Source organism: Polyergus mexicanus, unplaced genomic scaffold, assembly GCF_030449975.1.
Source record: "Polyergus mexicanus isolate NDT 795.1 unplaced genomic scaffold, iyPolMexi1.0 SCAF_11, whole genome shotgun sequence".
In the NCBI taxonomy this organism is placed as follows: Eukaryota; Metazoa; Arthropoda; class Insecta; order Hymenoptera; family Formicidae; genus Polyergus; species Polyergus mexicanus.
The window spans coordinates 627,008-646,433 of record NW_027223331.1 but is presented as its reverse complement, the minus strand read 5'-3'; the positions used below and the strand labels follow the sequence as shown (position 1 = coordinate 646,433).

Genomic DNA, 19,426 nt, shown 5'->3' with positions numbered 1-19,426 from the left:
TAGATAAAGTAATAATAAGAAATTATCATAAAAAAATATATGTCATATATATATATCATATATGCATATGTATCGCATATATAAAAAAAAGAATAGATAAATTGATATAGAAGATTAAAATTTTAATTTTAATATAGGAATATAATATAGGGTGTAATATAGGAAAATCGAAGACAATGTAAATATTGATATCTAATATAAGAAATTATCCGATAGATAATAATGCGGATGATTCTTTTAAAGTGATATATTGCTTTGTTTGCTCCCTATATTTACGCCTAAATTTTTTCTTCGGATACTAAAAGTTAGAACAAATCAGTCGTGTTTGTTTTCAATGCATGTATTCTCGATACAAGTATCGCCTTCTGAAAGTTGCAAACGAAGGAAGTTTGCCCAGATAGCTAATCAGACTTCCATTTACCACATGGTGAAGTGATTTCGAGCGTAACTTATCGTTATATCGAATCGCGAAGCTTTCTTACCGGAAAGTAGAATCGCGCGAGAACATGATACGCTTGTATTGTATATACTAGACTAGAACTATGTGTCTATCAATGTTCCTCGGGGAACTGAAATTGCGTTTGTCCTCTCCTTGGTGAGAGTTTGTAGGCGAGTAAATTTACAATTGAACTATTTAATTCCGAAAATTAAATAGTCAAATTGCCTGTGTGCATATAAACGGGAAAATAATACTATTTTGCTCTTCTTGATCATATATATATATACGTATATATTAATATACTATAAAAAAAGCATTATTTCATAACAAAAAAAATATTGTGTGCAATTGAACGAGAATTAAACTATTTATTCATTTCGGACGGCAATATTTTCCCCGATCTTTTTTACAATTAGCGATTTCGATCAAGCGGACATATTTGCGAGCGCAAATATTGAGAATATATTCTATCACGTTACATCCGAAGGAATTTTCAAGCAAACGTTTATGCCATACGTTTTGTCGCGACTGCGATTGTCAAATATAAGCGATACAGCAGCACTATTGTAAATGAAATTCTTGATTAAAAAGCGAAATTGAACGCGTATTAATCCATTTTGCGAACATTGCAATCCCTGCACGCTACGCTTGTATTTCGTTATATATAGTTGACTCAATCGACGTTTATTTGGACAAAAAAAAAAAATTTGTCCAATGATTTGTTTTATTCTTTTTATAACTATTTTTGTAGCTTTTTGTAGCAAATAATCTTTGATTGATTATTAATTAATCTCTTTTGAGTAAAAATATTTTTATCCTTGAAAGAAATTTTCAATTTATTTGGTATACGTACACATTTAGCGAAAAGTATTTTATATTTGATATATAAAAGGGAAAACAAACATAGAACGATAATTTATAAATTTATCGAGAGAATTAAAAAAAGAAAAAAAATAGCGATTTTTGAAATATATATATAAAATATATAATCTATTGTAATATATAAGTCTTGAAAAATAAAAAATTATTCAAACATGTAAATGTAAAGGATAGAAGATATAATTTAAATAAATAAAAAATGATTTTTTAAATGTGTACATAATAATTGTTTATGGAAATATAAAATAGATATTTTTTTCTTTAAATTTGCTTTATTAAAAAATATAAGAGCTTTGATTGCGAAATTAGTTTTTTCCACTCTTATGCCATTCTTGGTAAACTTGTTTGCAATGGAAGGCCAAATTTAACTGTCCCGAGTTCCAGACAACCCCAATGTGTATATACCGTGTGGGAAAATAATGTTTACCTAATTATACCTCGCGTGGGTTAAGTCGCGTGCCGGCGACAGAGTTACAGTGCAATTCTGTTTCGTGGCGAAATTAAGTTCTCACCTTACTCTCTCTTGCTCGTCTGCTTAGCATAACCGTGGTTAGTGACATATTTACATTTATTACGTGAATTCCTTAATTTATTCCTGTTGTTACGTCCCGGCTCGTGAGATTCTTTTTGAATTTACTAACGCAAAGCTTTCAGCGTGAAACAGGATCTTATATACCTTCATAAATTCTAAAAATATAATTGTAAAATCCAGAGAATATAATAAAAAGGAAAATTAGGTAAAATAATGTACGCGTATATAAAAATGGATAAAAAATGTAATAAATAAAATTTTAATTCAATATATATATATATATATATATATATATATATATATATAAACAATAATAAAAAAATAAAATAAAATAATATATATGTGTAATAATGAATATTTATGTTTTAAATTATATAATAAATATAATAGTAAAAATAATGAAAATAAGTATTTTTACTTATACAATCACATTTGTAGATGAAAAACAATATAAAAGTAAAAAAAGATTTTTTTTTTTTTTCCACAGAATACAAACAAGAATGAAAATTATATATGAATAAAAATTAATCTAGTATTTCTCATGCGTTTTATTATTTTAGAATGCGAATGCGAGATTAAACTGCGAACTTAACTTAAATTTATTGCGTTTGATTCACCGAACTTTGACATATTACGTCGTCGTTGACGAAATTCTCGTGAGAATCGATGTCCTTAATAACGCATTAGCGACCCAATTAATACCTCGCCGAAACTAATTTAATGAGGCTTGTTCTATGAGATTTGCGCGATATTATTTGCGAAATTCGAGTGTGAGAGAAAGGAAAATGGAGGGATAGAGGGAAAGGAAGTGGTGGTTTTAGTCCGGGTTTCTGTCCGGGAAATAGCTTCCGATTTCGGAAATTGCCAAGCGGGATATTGGTTCTCGTTCCTCGTCGATAATATTTACGATACCTTCCGTCTTCCGTGTGTGAATTTCACGTAGATCCATTAAGTTTGCAGCACACGGCAACAGCTGTCTTATCAAGAGATCTATCTCGTACAACAATTCGCAAAAATAGTATAATTTTCATTCGCACCAATATTTCTCTCTCCGTATTATTTATTTCGTTGCGATTTTCTAATATCTCTGTTGTATTGTAGTTTTGTTTTATATTTGTCATACGATTATTTATTCTATACAATTTTGTACGATATGTTTTGTTGCCTCAAAAATTGCGAAATAATCTTTTAATTAAAGCCAATATTTATCTCATTATATGCCAAGTATTGTATTTTTACATCGGTAATACTTACTTACGTTACTTGCGAATATATCATCATAAACTTAAAATATCATAAAGAAATTTGAGAAAAAAAAAAGAGAAATGGAAATAAGCGAGAAATAAATGATATAAGATATAAAGAATTATAAATAAAAGACGCATATTATATAAAATTGCATTTTATACATCTATTAATTATAATTTTATTCTTTAATTTGTGCTTTTTAAATCTCTTTTAAAGTTTTTTTTTTTTTTTTTTTTTTTTTTTTTTTTTTTTCCTCTATTAAGAGATATACTTTTCAATTATATATATAACGGGTCATTTACATAATATTTCCAATAATTTTTTTCAAGAATGATCATTCTCTCATCTCTTCCAAGAATAATCATATTTTTATAAAAAAAATAGCTAATTATTCTTAGAAAAATCCAACAAAAATAACTCCAATCTCAATGATATTTTTTCTCTTATCGAGATTGAAAAGATACACCGCTGGCACGGAAGCTCTGTAGATTTGATGGGATTTAATTGAATTTTCAGACTGTCCAAGTCTGAGATAAAAGCCCTACGCTAATGAAAACGCCCGGTGAAACGGGCCGGAGCCATATGCAAATCTGTTGATTACTCTCTCGTGTATTCGTTCCGTGTATTCAAACTTCTTCCGCAAAGGTTCAATCTCAGAGGCAGCTTCGTATCTTTTCCTCTTCCCTGCCCCTCCAACCCTCCCCCTTTTTTTTTTTTGTTTAGCCATCTCTATTTATCGAAAGATATACAATATAATAATTTTTCCCCCCAAATAAAATTAACAATTTTTCCATCTAACATTTTTTTGAACAACACAAAACTATAATAAAGTAAAATCGCTCTATTAGGTACATTTAGAATTTTTTAATCGATTAAAATTAAATTAATTTGTTTAATTAAATTTAAAAAAAATAGAAACATATAAATGTGGAATAAAGATATACATGATAACTTTGATCAATTTGTTTTGGGTAACTGTACAATTGCACAATTTCTATAGGTTGTATGTAGATCGCGATGAAAAATTTCACGAACGTGAATTTTATCGCACAAACTTATACCGATATTACGCAGCCACATAATAAAACGATCAGTCGGCATGTTGCTTTAACAACTCGACGTTAAAATAAGATAATTTCCACGCGCTGATCAGCGGAATAATGATCATAGTTGCGCCAAAATAATTTCAAGTGAATAATAATTACAAAAAATTTTGTCTTGTTAAAAAAGAAATGAATAGTTTTAAAATCAAAAAATGCAGATGAATTACTCATGTCTAACGCTTGAAAGAGAAATATGAACAAAATTATTGTATATATAATATGTGTATAATCACTAATTTTGAATACAATATTTATATTTATTTGAATAATCATTATAGTAATCATATAAATAAATATATAACTCGCTTATATAAATATTAATGTTTTAATAAATATAAGAACATACTGATTGAAATTAGTTTCTTTTTTATAAAATTATAGAAAAGTTAAAACTAGGAAATAAAATGGCATAATCTCAAGCAATTTTGAGTGTTAAATCAATGCTGTTGTAGAAACCTGGCAGACATTTGTGAATCTGGAAGGTTTCCTTCATTATAGTACATAATTATTATTTCGAAATACGGTTTTGATGATAGGAAAAGTTTGAACTTTGTGAAAACGTGTGTAGAAACATATATTCGATCGTCTGCGTGTATATTAAGCGTTGGCAGCCAATTTCGTCTTTATTTCACAAATGAACTAGCTTTACATATACAATATATACGTCACGCAGTGAGCGTGTGTATGTACATATGAAGGTAGCTCATTCGCGGAATATAATCTCATTGAAGTATACAAGTAGATATGCAAATTTACATTCATCCATTTAAGTTATAGAAATTACATGCGATTTTCATTAATCAAAGAATACATTGTTCGTTATTAATTTATTTTCATCCATGTAGTTGGAACTTTTATTTTTAAACAATTTCTCAATAGATTGACGTCATCAAAATTATTAAAATGATTAAAATTGCTTAATTTTCGTTAACAAAGATATCGCTTATTATTAATTTTAATCCTTATATTCTATAATTTTGTCAAATTCTTATCCTAATTAATATTGAGATAGAAATCTTATTAATTTTTATGTAGATATTAGATTATCTAGAAAAAATATAATTACAGAAATATTGTTACATAGATTAGAAAAGATTTAAGAAACAACAATTCTCTATCAAAATTTTATATCACATCTGTTATGTACAATATTATATACTGTATTGAAAAAAATTGGAAAAATGAAAAAAGTTTATAATGTAGACTATAGATAAAAGATATATTACTTAAATAGAATATTTTTAAATTATTGTTTTGAATATCTGGTTAAACTATATTTCGTCTTAAAAAAAAAAAAAAAAATTGTTTTCAGTTTCTCAACAATTACTCTTCTTTTTAAAGAAACGGTATTTGAGGGATAGTAATTATTTTTCATTTAACTTGTAAATTACTCTTATAAATTTGTAACTTTCTCTCTCTGGAATATTACATTACATTACAGATTCTATCGAATCTATCCATGCGAATTGTTATGACACCTATGGTGGACGAGAATAGCTGGAACGGTGATTTTATTAATAGACCACGAAATCCTATTTTCCCACGCGAATAATGCTACCATTTTCGATTGCCAATTATGGGATAATTGCAAACCGCACTCATTATCGCATAAACCATGTTAAATATTTTGCATCCTATAAATCTCACATCTTTGATCAAAACAATAAAATACATATCTTTAAAAATTTTTAAAAAAATATCTCTATATTTAAATATCACATCTCTTAGTCTTCGTATTTTTTTGTAAAATAAAAATTGATTCCAAAATTTATAAAAAAATTTTTCTTTAGAGATATATCATTATAATATGATTATTAAAATTACTATTATAAAAATAATCTAATGATAATTAAATATATGAGAGAGAAAGAATGTATATTATCTTATTTATATAATCTATATTGATTATATATTCTATAAATATTTTTTATTATTGTTATTGTACAATGATGTTATATCTCTGGTAATTGCGCAGGACATTCCTTTATCAAATCGCTTTATCGATTATATCAAATTGATGTCGCCATTGAGATGGATCGTCAATCGGAAAGGATATTATTAGCGGGATAATATATGTATAGAGTGACAGAGCATTTTTCTATGGAATTGCGCGAAATACATCGCGCAATTCCATAGAAAACCCGTGAGTTTTACTCATTGTACCATACTCGGGACGTCTCTTTTGTGCTTGCATAATAACTTTAGGAGATAAGTAAGGATTTTGCGCGAGCGAACATTTACCATTTTCGCCAAAATATATAATATTACTCTGTCACGTGTTAATTCTTATCATTTCATCGCGCAAGTCGAGTTCGAAATTTCCGCGCATTGACATTTTAGAATTCGAATATTTAACCCACAACATCGAGCAATGTACGTCTAAAAATATACATAGATACTTTTTATCGGAGATTTTTAATATAAAGATTTATCTTTATTTTATGCTCTATATTAAATATTTTAAATATGTATTCTCCCTCTCTTCAAGAGAGCTTTCTTTAATTAAAGATTTTTTTTCTGAAATTATAAAAAAGTTTAAAGTACTTAAAGATCGCGCAATGTCGATTACCGAAATCGGTCTTATTATTTGTCGATCTGATAAAATTTCGTGTTGCGTTATCTCAGGCTACTTGCTTATTTATCGCACATATACACAAACGAACGGAGTTCCACTCACCGTTAACGGCGTGGAGCTCCGTGGGCACCGTGAAATGTGCCGTGTGAAGGGCTAGCTCACCGGTATCGGCGGCGGCCTGCAGCAACATTTGCCGATGATGATGATGCCGGGTGGACGAGCGATGATGGTGCACGCTGTTGAGTACGATGTTGCTAGACGTCCGACTGAGAGCTTTCCGTTGTCGGATGGCCTCCTTGTAAATCTTCCAGTACATGATGATCATTACTAAGCCCGGGATCCAAAAAGACACGCAGGAACTGATGAGCGCGTATGGTAGATTCACTCGAAACTCGCAGCTCTGGGAGAACATGAGATAATGAAAAAAATTGTTTTAATTATTAACGTTATTTATTAATAATATGTATAATGATCCATGAAAAATAATCTTTTTAACGATTGGCAAATTAATATAATGATAAAACGGACAGATGTATCTAAATGTGAATTGCGCGAAAAGTCTACCAAAATTGTTGTTCGTCAACGGTGAAATAAAGTTTTCAAATTTTTTAAATACCTCGAGTTAATCATGATCTCTCTTTTTTTTTTTTAGAATTCTTAAATGATGTTTTGATATTTTTAGAATTTGTTAAGTTGTCAGATTTATACTCGCTCTCTTTCTTTTAAATTTTAAAATGTGTCGTGCGTCAACGAGGATTTCCGCATATTTATATCTCTTACAAGAGAAAAAAAGAAAAAGAAAAAGAAAATTCCACGTACCCCCGGATGCTTCGCCATGTAATCCAGATGTTCCTTGGTCGTGTACCATCCCATAAAGATTGGAATGAAGCTTATCAGTGCCGGTAGTACCCAAGCACTGCCGAGCATGCATCCGACAGTACTCTGTCTCATGATCACTGTGTACTCCAGCGGACTCACTATCGCGTAATATCTGTCCACGCTGATGCAACAGAGGTGAAGGATGCTAGCGGTGCTAAAATACACGTCTAGCGAGTTCCATAAATCGCACATAACCGCCCCAAACAGCCATTTGCCACCCGAAAGTTCCACCGAGGCATTGAAAGTCATGGCGCACATCGCTACCAGCAGATCGGCCGCTGCCAGACTGACAACGTAACAATTGGTGACCACGCGGAGTCTGCGGTGTCTCCGCACGCTGGCGATTACCAGCATATTGCCGAGAACCGCCGTCGTGATGATGGCTCCCATGATGATGCCCTTGATCACCATTAACGGCACATTCACATTCTCGGGAAGGTTCTCCACCGTCGGGTTTTCTGCCGTTACGTTCGTGGTTGTTGTCGTGGTTGTCGTTGCACTAGTAGCAACGATGGTGTTATTTACGAGGACCGATGAAGACGTGGACTCTATTTGAGGTAATCTCGTCGATATCGTCGCCATTACGTTCAGCATGGTGAAAATGTTGATGTTGTAATTCACCGTTTATGTCGCGGAGAACGGTTCTTCTTCTCGCATGTTCTGGACTTCATGGTGATCGAAAGTCCGCGAAGATAGAAAGGAGAATCGTCCCCGATGGATTATCTTTTAGCGATCATCGCGAATTATTTGACTTTCCCTCCTTTTCATCATTGTGATGGGAAAAAAAAAAAAAAAAAAAATAATAATAAAATATTATAATGATTGATATCTGATATTATATATTGGAAAAGTACTTTTCAAGATTCTTCGAATGTGCTCGAATTTCGAGTGGATTTATGGGATTTATCGATTGATATTTTGTTGCATTTTTGAAAACTGAACAAATATTTTATTAATATTTTTCGAAATTTTTTGCAAGAAATGTTTCTTATCCTCATTTATGATCACTTTTTTACTTTTATTGATTTCTTTCGCTGGTCCAAGTTCCGGTTTATTTATATAACACAGATACATATTAGCACGATGCCATCTTGTAATGATAAAAATAATATTAACATCGTATAATATTATCATCTTGCTCGTCGCTCTTGCCAAAAATAGTTTAAATATTTATATATATACATATATATTTGTCTTTTATATTTATCTTAATCTTTTTTTTATTTCTTTTTATTTCTTTAAGTTATTCTTCATTTTCTCTTTTTATTTAGTGCTCTTGAAAATATCTTGTAGGATCTTCTTTTTTTTTTATATATATTTACACATCAAATATATCTTTTTTATACACTATACAGTCATCCCACGATGTGCGATTATTGTAGATATTTTCTTGCAGAGTGAGAATCGTCATTCTCAATTTCCGAATCACTAGTCTCTCGAGCATTTTCGCAAATATTTCGCCATTCTCCGCACTATTCAGTCTAACTTGCATTAAACTGTCCCATGGTAGTTGTGCACGAATCATTGTTAATTTATGTACATCCATAATTACGTCTATTGCCCAAGCGTGAATTGTACCAATTGCGGGAACGATGTCAATCGAGCTGATAAGAAGAATATTCAGTTTGATTACCACGTGTAATAATAGTTTAATTAGCATCATTAATCAGTTTAGCATCATTTTTTAACGCATCGAGATTTTTTCATTATACCAAATTAAAATGACAAAAGATTATATATAACATATAGGATGTGTCGTGAACACGATTTATCAGATTTACGATTTATTAAAAATTCGATCCATGAAAATAAATTTATTTTAATCATCTCGCTTCAGCCGGTAGGAAGATCGAAGAATTCTCATTAAGCATGTGCATAATTTAATCGCTTAAATGTCCTAATATCTAGGATAATTTAATTTTAATACCTCTAATTTATTAATATTAAATTTATGCATTCATATTGTGAATATATGTCATTGAACTCTGCGATAACAACATCTAAACGTGAAACTTTCATGTAGAACGTCATCAACAGTCATGATCAAAGTTTAATATATTTAAGCGCTTTCGCTTTAAAGTTGAATATGCGGTATCCTTGTTAACGTATTTGCGCGAGATATACGATAGGTATTAATACATGAAGGGCTCTTAAAATTTTCAGACGGACAGAGAGAGAGAGAGAGAGAGGGAGGGAGAGGGAGAGGGCTATCTAAATGTTTAAGGAAATATATATATATGCTCTAGGTGATATTAAGAGGATTTGCTTGTAGAACTTTATATAATGCAATCGCTTCTAGCTTACTTATAATTATACGAGACTCCGGTACATTTCTTAGCAGATCTCTATCAATATCAAGACGTGTCTAATAAAATCGTTCATCAAAAGCATTCATGCGAAAATGTATCAATTTATGCAAATCTCTTGCGATGGATGCATCCTCACGAACGACATTTGTGTATATTAATATATACACAAGTGTCGTTCGTGAGGATGCATATATATATATATATATATATATCCAACCTCTCAAATTTTAAATTATTTTATTCCCGTTTAAGATTTGTGTTTCTCGATATCAGTTTTAATATATTCTAAAATTAAATGAGAGAGAAATATAGAGAAAGATTAAATAGATATTAAAAAAGAGAAACAATATAACAGAAATATTTAATAAAAAATTAACGAAAAAATGAAAAAAATATTTAATAAAAAAAAGAGAAATTAAATATAAATAATATAGAACTTGTGTACACTTTTAATATTGTTCTTATCAGTGATTTATAACTTTTGTTTTTCTTATTACTTGTATATCATTAAGATGTGAATTAAAAAACGTATGTCTACTATGATATATATTGAGCCATTATTGTTTTTATTTAGAAAGTATATATATATATTATTGGATTAAAGAAAGGAAAAAAGTTATAAAAATATAATAAACGTATTTTCTTTTGGTATATATCATTCTAGTTTTTTTACATTTTTCATCGTAAGTAAATGCGAAAGAGCTTCTTTTAACCAAGATTTCGATGAAAGGCGCGGCTATTGAAATTGATTATGTGAATCTCAGGCGCATTATCGCTTTTAAAAAGAGGCCGGCTCAGCGCAGGATTACTTTATCCTATTTTATTCCTCGGCATTATAAAGCGACAGGAGATATCCTCCGGATGCGAAGTAATCGCACGACTGATATGTCGACCTAATGAAACAGCGGGCGGATTCTCGAGATACCGCTCGCTCGCTCGCGGCGATCTTTAATTACTACGTCGTCGTCGGTGGAATGGTGACATAGTAGCAGCGTATTAGAGGCAAAAAGGAGGTTAATAACTTCCTGGTTCTTGCATCAGAAATATTCGGAATGAAGAAAAGAAAATTTCTTGAATAGCGAGAATCAACGAGATGCATTCCGACGAGAGATTCTTAGTTTATTTTTTATTCGTAGTAGTAATTACTTTCCGTGATAATAGATAACAATATTAGCAATTTTTTATATTAATATAATAAATTTTTACATAATAGTATTGATGCGTAAGAATGTATTGCTCGAGATAAAAATAGTTTAATGAACGAATAATACCGTATAAAAAGTTTTGCAAACGTTAAAAATATCTTGTTTTCATAACTGAATTTTTAATAATACATTAATTGTCTTGTGTATTAAATAAAGAACAATTAACGTATTTATTCAAATTTAATAGGATAAGTTTATTTTATTTAAAAAAAAAAAAAAAATCGAAAAGAGCATGGAGAGACAATTTCAAATCTCTCATGAATCGTTATTTCAGTTTTTACTTTGAAGATGTGACTTTTACAAGAAATATTCAACAATATTTATATAAAGAGAATCTTAAAGTTTATAACTTGAATCTTTTATTTTAATTTTTACCTCAGGAATTTGATTATTAAAAGAGATATTTAGAAGATGTTCAGACAGAAGAGTCTCCAAACCTTCTCTTTGCATCTTTCAATAATTTTTACTTTGAGATTTGTACCTTCTATTATTTAGAGAGGACCTTCTCGTAAAGATGCCAATATCATTTTTCTTTACAATTTAAATTGCAAAGGGATACCACTACGTCATAAATTCTTTTAATGGAATAAATATGCGTAGAATTTAAATTGGTTTTGATTTAAAGCTGCTTCCACCTTCAGGTAATTATTAGATATGTCAAAAATAAAAAAAAAATTAAATAACGGTTTTTATTTAAAATAATTTGACGTGTATTTCGGCTATGATTTTATTGTAAAAAAAAAAGAAAAGAAGGAAAAACTGAAATATGTCGAAATGTATAAAGAAGTGAGTACATCAAAGTAATTAAATAATAAAAAATGTAAATTGACGAATTAAATATAAATTAGAAAGAATCTAAAAATAGAATTAATTAGATGGTTGTATGTAGATGTATTATATATCTGGCTTGATATCGGAGCGTTATCTTTACTATAAAATCCTTAACATTCTACTAACGATTCTTTATATACGTAGGCAATCGTAAAAGAGAATCAGGTTCTTTACGCGAAGATAGGTAGAAGAGTTACCGTAAGTGCAATTTACGATTATATTATTGTGATAAGAGTAGCATAGAATGAACTGATTAAGCGTATTTCTGCCAATACAAATACGCAAATAAAGGGAGTGTGCCATTCTTCGACATTGTTATATTTGAACGCGAATCACAGTTTACAAATTATAATCAAATGCTCGCGTGTTTACGCGGAATCCAATTTCGAAAGAATCAGCATTCTCGCGAGGAAGAGCTTTCTTTGGTCAGATCAAGAATTTTATTCTACGCGTGACGTGTAAAAGAGAAAAGGAAATTTGCACGTTTAGATATCAAAGTCAATGATTTCCTTCCTAAATTGTTTTAGATCTTGAGAAAGAAACTTTGAAATTGAAAATACATCTATACGAGGAAATACTTTAGAAAATGAAAAAAAAAATGTACAGGTACTTTAAAAAAATATAAAGAATTTTGAGTTGTCGTAAAAATATATGCATATTTATTATATTACAAGTATAGTTATATGTTTTTTGCATTTATTGAGAGAGAGAGAGAGAGAGAGAGAGAGAGAGAGAGAGAAATGCTGTTATAGTCGATATAACAAATAAATTTATTGACTATACATGCAATTCACAATACCAATGCAATCATAATTTGAATTCGTATCAATTATTGCGCCAGTATGGCAAATATTGGGCAAATTCTCACCGCTTCGATTTGTCAACTTTTTTTTCTTTTCTTTTCTTTTTTTTTTTAACGAGTAACCATTCCGGTTGTCGTTTCATTTCGTTCGTCAATCAATTCGACAGAATGACTAAAATTGTGAATAGAGTTAATCAACAGGAACAAGAAACTACAAAACCGAAATCTAAAAGCATTGGTTACAGAGTATAGTATTACAAAGAGCATACTATATATATAGAAGAGCGTGCAATATAGGTACACAAAAATATTCGGCTTGATTGTACACAGCAATTTTTTTGTTTTTATACTTTCTCTCTCTCTCTCTCTCTCTATATATATATATATATATATATATATATATATATGTGTGAGTGAGTATGTGTCTGTGTATGTGTGTACGTGTGCGTTCTTCTCTTTCTTTTTTTCGCAAACACTATATAAAATTTTTATGCTAAAACGCAGCACGATGTAATAATCATACTGGCTGACAGCCAGGCAGTTTTCGTTGGGACGAAAGAGTCCAAATAAAATTATATAATATATAATAAAGAGAAAAGAAAGAAACTCTGTGCAGTACTCCGTAATAACGGGATATTTTAATCGGGTATTACCCGTGTAGCTTAATCGGGTGATAGCCGAGTGGTGAAAGACCACCGTAGTAAAAAAGAACGTCATAAAAAATGTAGTAAAAAAACGTGGTAAACGTCAGGTGGAAAATTTAAATATTTTATAACGAAATATCCTTTTATCATTTATTACGGCTTTCAGCAATTCAGCAGAGTCGGAATAATAATTAACAAGATAATTCAACAGTTGGATAATAATCAAAATTATTGAAACAAGAATAAATTAAATCAAACTAACCGCAACAATATTATATAACGCACTATGGCGCTCTATTATAAAACTTTGTTATAAATTTGTTACAGCAGCGCATCTTGCCCAAGTTGTAATATTTAAATAATATTCCATTCCCTACAAAGGGTGGTTCGAAAGTATTGTGCGAACGATAGATTTCCATATATATGTATCGTGTTGCGTAAAAGTAGGTCGCAATAGTAGCGGTGCGAGCATCGCTTTTCACGAAGCATTAATTAGATAATTACCGGCAATTAACTGCACCTTCTGAGTGCGGTAATGCATGTTCTCTCTATCATTGGTACAGTATGCTACTGTCGATCAAATTATAATTAAAAATATAAAATCGAATTAAATATAAGACTGAATTGATTGTTTCATTTTTCATCACGCTGAGAAAATAATAGTCCATACGATAATATTTAATGGATATATTTATTACATAATAATATTGTAAAAAAAGGACAGAGATTTAAAAAATGTATAATATAATGTAATATTTATATATTCCAAATAAAATTTGGAGATTCTATAAAAATTAGAGAGATAATAGTGTACATATATACATTTACAATATGCGTATGAAATATACAATTTTTTAATAATATTTATTGAATTTAATCGCTAGAAAAAAATTTTACGCAAATACTAAGAAATTATATACGTATATTAATATATTGATTGAGAGAAAAAGCAAGTATTTTTGACTTTAAAAATTGCGTTATGATTAAAAATGTAGAACTTCTGCTTGATGCAAAAAAAACTCTTTACGATCTGGCTTTAATTATCATTTGGAATTAATTGCTACTAAAGAAATATATATAAACAGAATAAAATTACAGTCGATTTAGAGATTCTCTCTTTCCATGTCTTTGATACCTAAGACTTTTAACGGTTTTCAGAATTAACTTGAGATTTCGTCCTGGGATTACGTATCGTAAACGTTACATAAATATTAGTTCAATGTCTATTTATGCAAATTGAGGCTCTTCTCTTTTCTTCTTTAAAATTGTTTATTAATTAATGCCGTAAATGTCGCGCCGTTACTTAGCGCGGATTTTTCACGTTTTCACGTTTAATTGTTATGACAATTACGTTAAAAGAGGAAAGTAATTTACCGTGTAAAAGAAATTAAGTAATTTTTTTATTGCACACAATAATTATTCTGAACAGGGAAATATCTTTTGAGAGCTTTTGAGAGAGAAAAGAGTGAATTATTCGCATTTTCGCGTCTTTTATTCTTGGCTAATTAATTTCGAAAAAATCAGTGTTCTATTTTTAATTAATAGAAATTTTTGATAAAATTTACACATAATTGGCAAAAATTTAGATTTATATTCATTTACACGAAGAACGTTAAATACTTAAAAGTTATTTAATTAAAAGCTGTAACATTTTAATATTATTTTTATATTGTCGAGATTAAATTGCCAAAAATTAGATTTAATTATATACTATAATAGATATTGTACTTTTATGGCATTAATTTTTAATGAGAGAGAAAATAAAGTAGATTAATTTTATCGATAATGAATATGTTGGCAATGAAGATTTGTGAATTAAAATCTTATCTTAAATAAAATAATTTTTATCTTTTTGGGAAGTTTAATTATATTAAGACATTTAAAATATCGCAGATTAAAGAGATAGCAATTAAATTTTTGCTAAAAAAAAATCGATTTCAGTACATTAATAAAATTTATGAAACGTTATTAAAAGTTATCAATATACATATTTAGGAATTATATATACAAGGTTCAAATTATATTTATAATAATGTAAAACACTCTCGAGATGAGGATCGGTGCGATGGAGAAGATCTTTCACTTCTCCGAATTGTTTTTATTAAAATATCACTCGAAATGGAAGCTATATTCTCCAGAGAGAAGAAATAAGCCCCTCTCTTCAGGTGCGTGGTAAAAATAAACGATACAAGATCGTTAGGAGGAGCCAAAACGCTTTCTTACGTGCTACACTGAATGTAATCTCACGTTCGCAGCTCCCGAAGCGCTTATTACAAGGATATCTCATAGGGAACCCGACAAACGAAATTACTCAAAGAAAGTCATTTTACGATCGCTCTCGAGACCCGAGGAAAATCGAATTATTGCGTGAGGTATCCGACGAATTACGTGATCTGTCTTACTAATTATATATATATATATATATATTTATTTGCGTCCAAATTAAATACACAAAGAACATATATTATGTACTACATATCTAAAAAAATATAATTAAGTAATTACGAATAATAATTTATAATTTTATAGTTAATTTTGGGGATTGCACGATTATAAAATGTGATTTATTTCGTAAAATGATAAATACATCTCTTTATTTGGATTATGAAGAACGATTTATCTCTTGCAAATGATTTTCCTAGATAATTTTGTACATGTTTAACACACATACGCGAACATATACTTAACGTTAATCTACTTCTGACAAACGAACGGGAAGTCGAAATATCTTTCGGGTAGCTTCAACAAATCACACTTCGGGGCGGATGATATTTATCAAACGGCGCATAATTACATCCTTGAATCTAAGCAGTTCACTATTTCATTATATCTACTGAGAAGATATAAGATAATGCGTATTGCAAAGTTTCAAGAGACCTTAAATTATTTGAAAATTTTTTTCGAAGAAAAGTCACCTCGAGAGGATCGTTAAGGATTATTATAAGGCCAGAATTATATTCTGCATTCTTCTATCCAGAGATTTAAATATCTATGAGATACTGCCGTGTATTTTTTCCAAGAGAGATCAGCGAGATCCTCGAGCTGGATACATCCCCCTTAATGCAACCCCGATGCGATAGCTTTCGGAATGCGAAGAAAAAAAAGAAAAACTCGAGAAACCCTCGATTACACTGATCGTGCCGGCACGAAGCATAATTAACGGAAATTAATTTTCCATTAAAAAAAAAAAGAAAATCGTTTATATCGATCTTAAAAAGGTGGTAGGAATTGCGAAAGAGTTTTCGTGCGTATTGAGGATGTCCGGGGCTTTGTTCTGGAACAAACGACAGATCGAACTCTCGCCGAGCGACACACTTCCGGGATAGCTTGATCAAATTGTATTGCCCCCCTCTTCCCCCCCCCTCCCCCGGCCTCCTTTCTCCCCTTTGTACGGAATATCGCCGAAAAGATTTTAGCGAAGCTTAGAAGCTTAGGTGCTGCGTTCATTATAAATCGCTCTACTTGCGATTCTCTCGCTCGAACCATTTAATCGGGTGATCATGCGGGCCGCTTTCGTCGCGATGCGCATTCGTTGTAATGGGGTCGCACACATTTTCATTCATCGTTTCCGGCACATCGCGTCCGAGGAAAGGAATGCACGGCGGACGCGGACGGGGGTGCCGGCGATTCGGCCGGCGCCGCGGATCAGGCCGCACTGTCCTCCCAGAAGAGTGAGACGGCCGTCTGTTTCCGGCATCATCCGATCGATGGCGCGGCCGTAGTCGAAAACAACCCCCGCGGGCAACCCCCTCAGCGCTGGTAGGTGCGTTGCACCAATCCCGCCGAGCGTGGGAACTTGCCTCGATTTTTGTTGGGACAAAAATGCGGATTTTTTTTGATTTTTTTTCATTTTTTTTTTTTTATGAGACGTTTTCATAGCGTCGAATGAAATGCAATAAATGATTCATATATCGCTTCAAAATTGTATAATTGATAATATAATAATATTATTATAAATAATATTCTTTTTTTTTTTTTTTGCACTCGAAGAATTTTGCCAAGTGTGAATTTTTTATAGCGCTATTTTTTATTTTTATATTTTTGATTATAGACCTAGTGACAGTGCGCGCGCGATGACCATTTTGAGAAATTCTTTTTCTATTACTATAATTATTAACACACAATTACTATAATTTTTAATATTTTTTGTAATTGCATAACTTTTGTGACTTATAATTTATGTAATTTTTTAATTTTCTTTCTCTCTCTAATTTTTAAAAAGTAAGGAAGATAAAAATATTCTGAAATCATGTATTCTGTAATTTTGAAATAATATATTTCTAAATGACACCACATAATATTTGGAATATTGCACGATGATATCAAGATGAGAGGAGATCTTGTTTTCAAAATCCTGTCGTGAACCGAGCCGCGGAGAAAGACGGGGAAGAAGATCTCGGAGAAGTTCTCGTCGCATCATCGCTCAGAGAAACGAATCCCCCGAGGGCAGCGAGCGGCGATAAACTGCGATCAGCGTGTAAATAGCCTTTACTCCGCTAACTAAACAGGCAAAAGAGGTGTTAAATCAATTCCGCTGAGATTACACGAGTATTTACATTGGACAGAACACGTCGAAGAAACTTACGTGCGCGTTCTCTAACGTTTACGATAATCGTAATTCGTGATAAATAAAAATTGAACAAATTGTTTTCGGCTCATCACATTGTTATCTGTTCTATTTGTTTCGTCAAAAAGCTCCCCGTCTATTTAGTTTATACGGTAAACTCTCTCGTTGGAGGATCAGCTAGATTCTAACCGATATGCGTAGATGCGTTCACACGCTATCGCAGTCATATGTAACATCTCGACATTAACGTTAAATGCGCGCATTTAGATGCGGAACATGTGCCGGAGCAAACTTCTCTTAAGGCGTCGTGTCGCCCGAACAACTATGGAACAACCATGGAACAACCTTGCGCACTGTCATGCCAGCAGTTACGGACACCTGTACACGTTACGGTACACTGTTAGTATTACCTTGATTGTTTTGGCGACAACGGCGGAAGTTAGCGCCTGAGTAACTCGATTATTGCGGTCTCCTGCGTTCCGATGATCAAACAATATGTATATTTCAAGGACGTATTAAATTAATAATTAAAAGTGAAATACAGAGGATTATTAAGAAACTAGAGGGAAAGAAAGGGAGATTTCTGATTTTTCTGAAATTTTGATGAGAGTCTTAATTTTCATATAGCAATAAGAGATACGCAAGTTTTGTACGAATTATGCAAACAATTTTCGTTATCATAATTTTATTTTTGCCAATAAAATGTACGGTTGCATATTTCGCAATATAAAATATTATCCAATTTTTTCAAGAGAAGATATATTTTTTTTCATATTTTCCAACGGTCTTATATTTCATAACGCTGAAAGATCGTAGCTCCATAAACACCAGGATTGTTTCTTTAACAGCTAACATACAATTACTCTCGAAAATTCTCTCGATAATAAAAAATTATATATGTAATATAGTCACATAGATTATAAGAGAATTGATATATAATTATGGCAACGGAGGCTGGTAATTAACCTCGTCATTGACAGAATGTACGTATGCACTGGGATAAGGTACATACGTGCATAATCGATGCGACAACATGGTCCACTGCAACGCGTTCTCACCCTCCCCGTTCCCGTCTCCGGTATTCATTGACTTGGTCGACCTTGTCAATTTGATTTAAGATACGGAATTGCTTCTCGAGAAACTCGTAGATTTAATTATCTCGTTATTCAAATCTTGATTTTTAATTAGGATAAAAAAAGATTCTATCAGTTTAGGAATATCTTTTTGTAACTGTAGCTAGAAATTGTTAAAATCTCAAATTGTTGATTTAATAATAACAATTGTATATGAAGAATTAAATATAATTAAATATTATATATACAATACAAGGGCTGTCCATAAAGACTCTCTCTCTGTCTCTTTCTCTCTCTTTCTCTCTTTTAGATTTTGCAGAGTTTGAGACAGGCAATGAGA

General features: G+C 31.1%; 1 protein-coding gene across 8 annotated transcripts in view; it reads right to left on the bottom strand.

Moving 5' to 3' along the window:
- The window catches only part of LOC138937770 (octopamine receptor beta-1R), a 74,284-nt gene extending 57,194 nt beyond the window's left edge, over positions 1 to 17,090 (bottom strand). For 2 of the 8 annotated variants that reach the window (XM_070304347.1, XM_070304357.1), the window contains exons 1-3: positions 16,930 to 17,090; positions 7,596 to 9,259; positions 6,879 to 7,176 (exon numbers count right to left, since the gene is read on the bottom strand). In XM_070304347.1, coding sequence (XP_070160448.1) covers positions 6,879 to 7,176; positions 7,596 to 8,249 — 952 coding nt within the window. In that variant the 5' untranslated portion in view covers positions 8,250 to 9,259; positions 16,930 to 17,090. Of the gene's footprint in view, positions 1 to 6,878; positions 7,177 to 7,595; positions 9,260 to 13,950; positions 13,974 to 16,134; positions 16,261 to 16,361; positions 16,763 to 16,908 lie in introns of those variants that run through there. The other 6 variants (XM_070304359.1, XM_070304358.1, XM_070304348.1 and 3 more) reach the window with 5 other exon arrangements.
- Between the last annotated feature and the right edge of the window lie 2,336 nt (positions 17,091 to 19,426).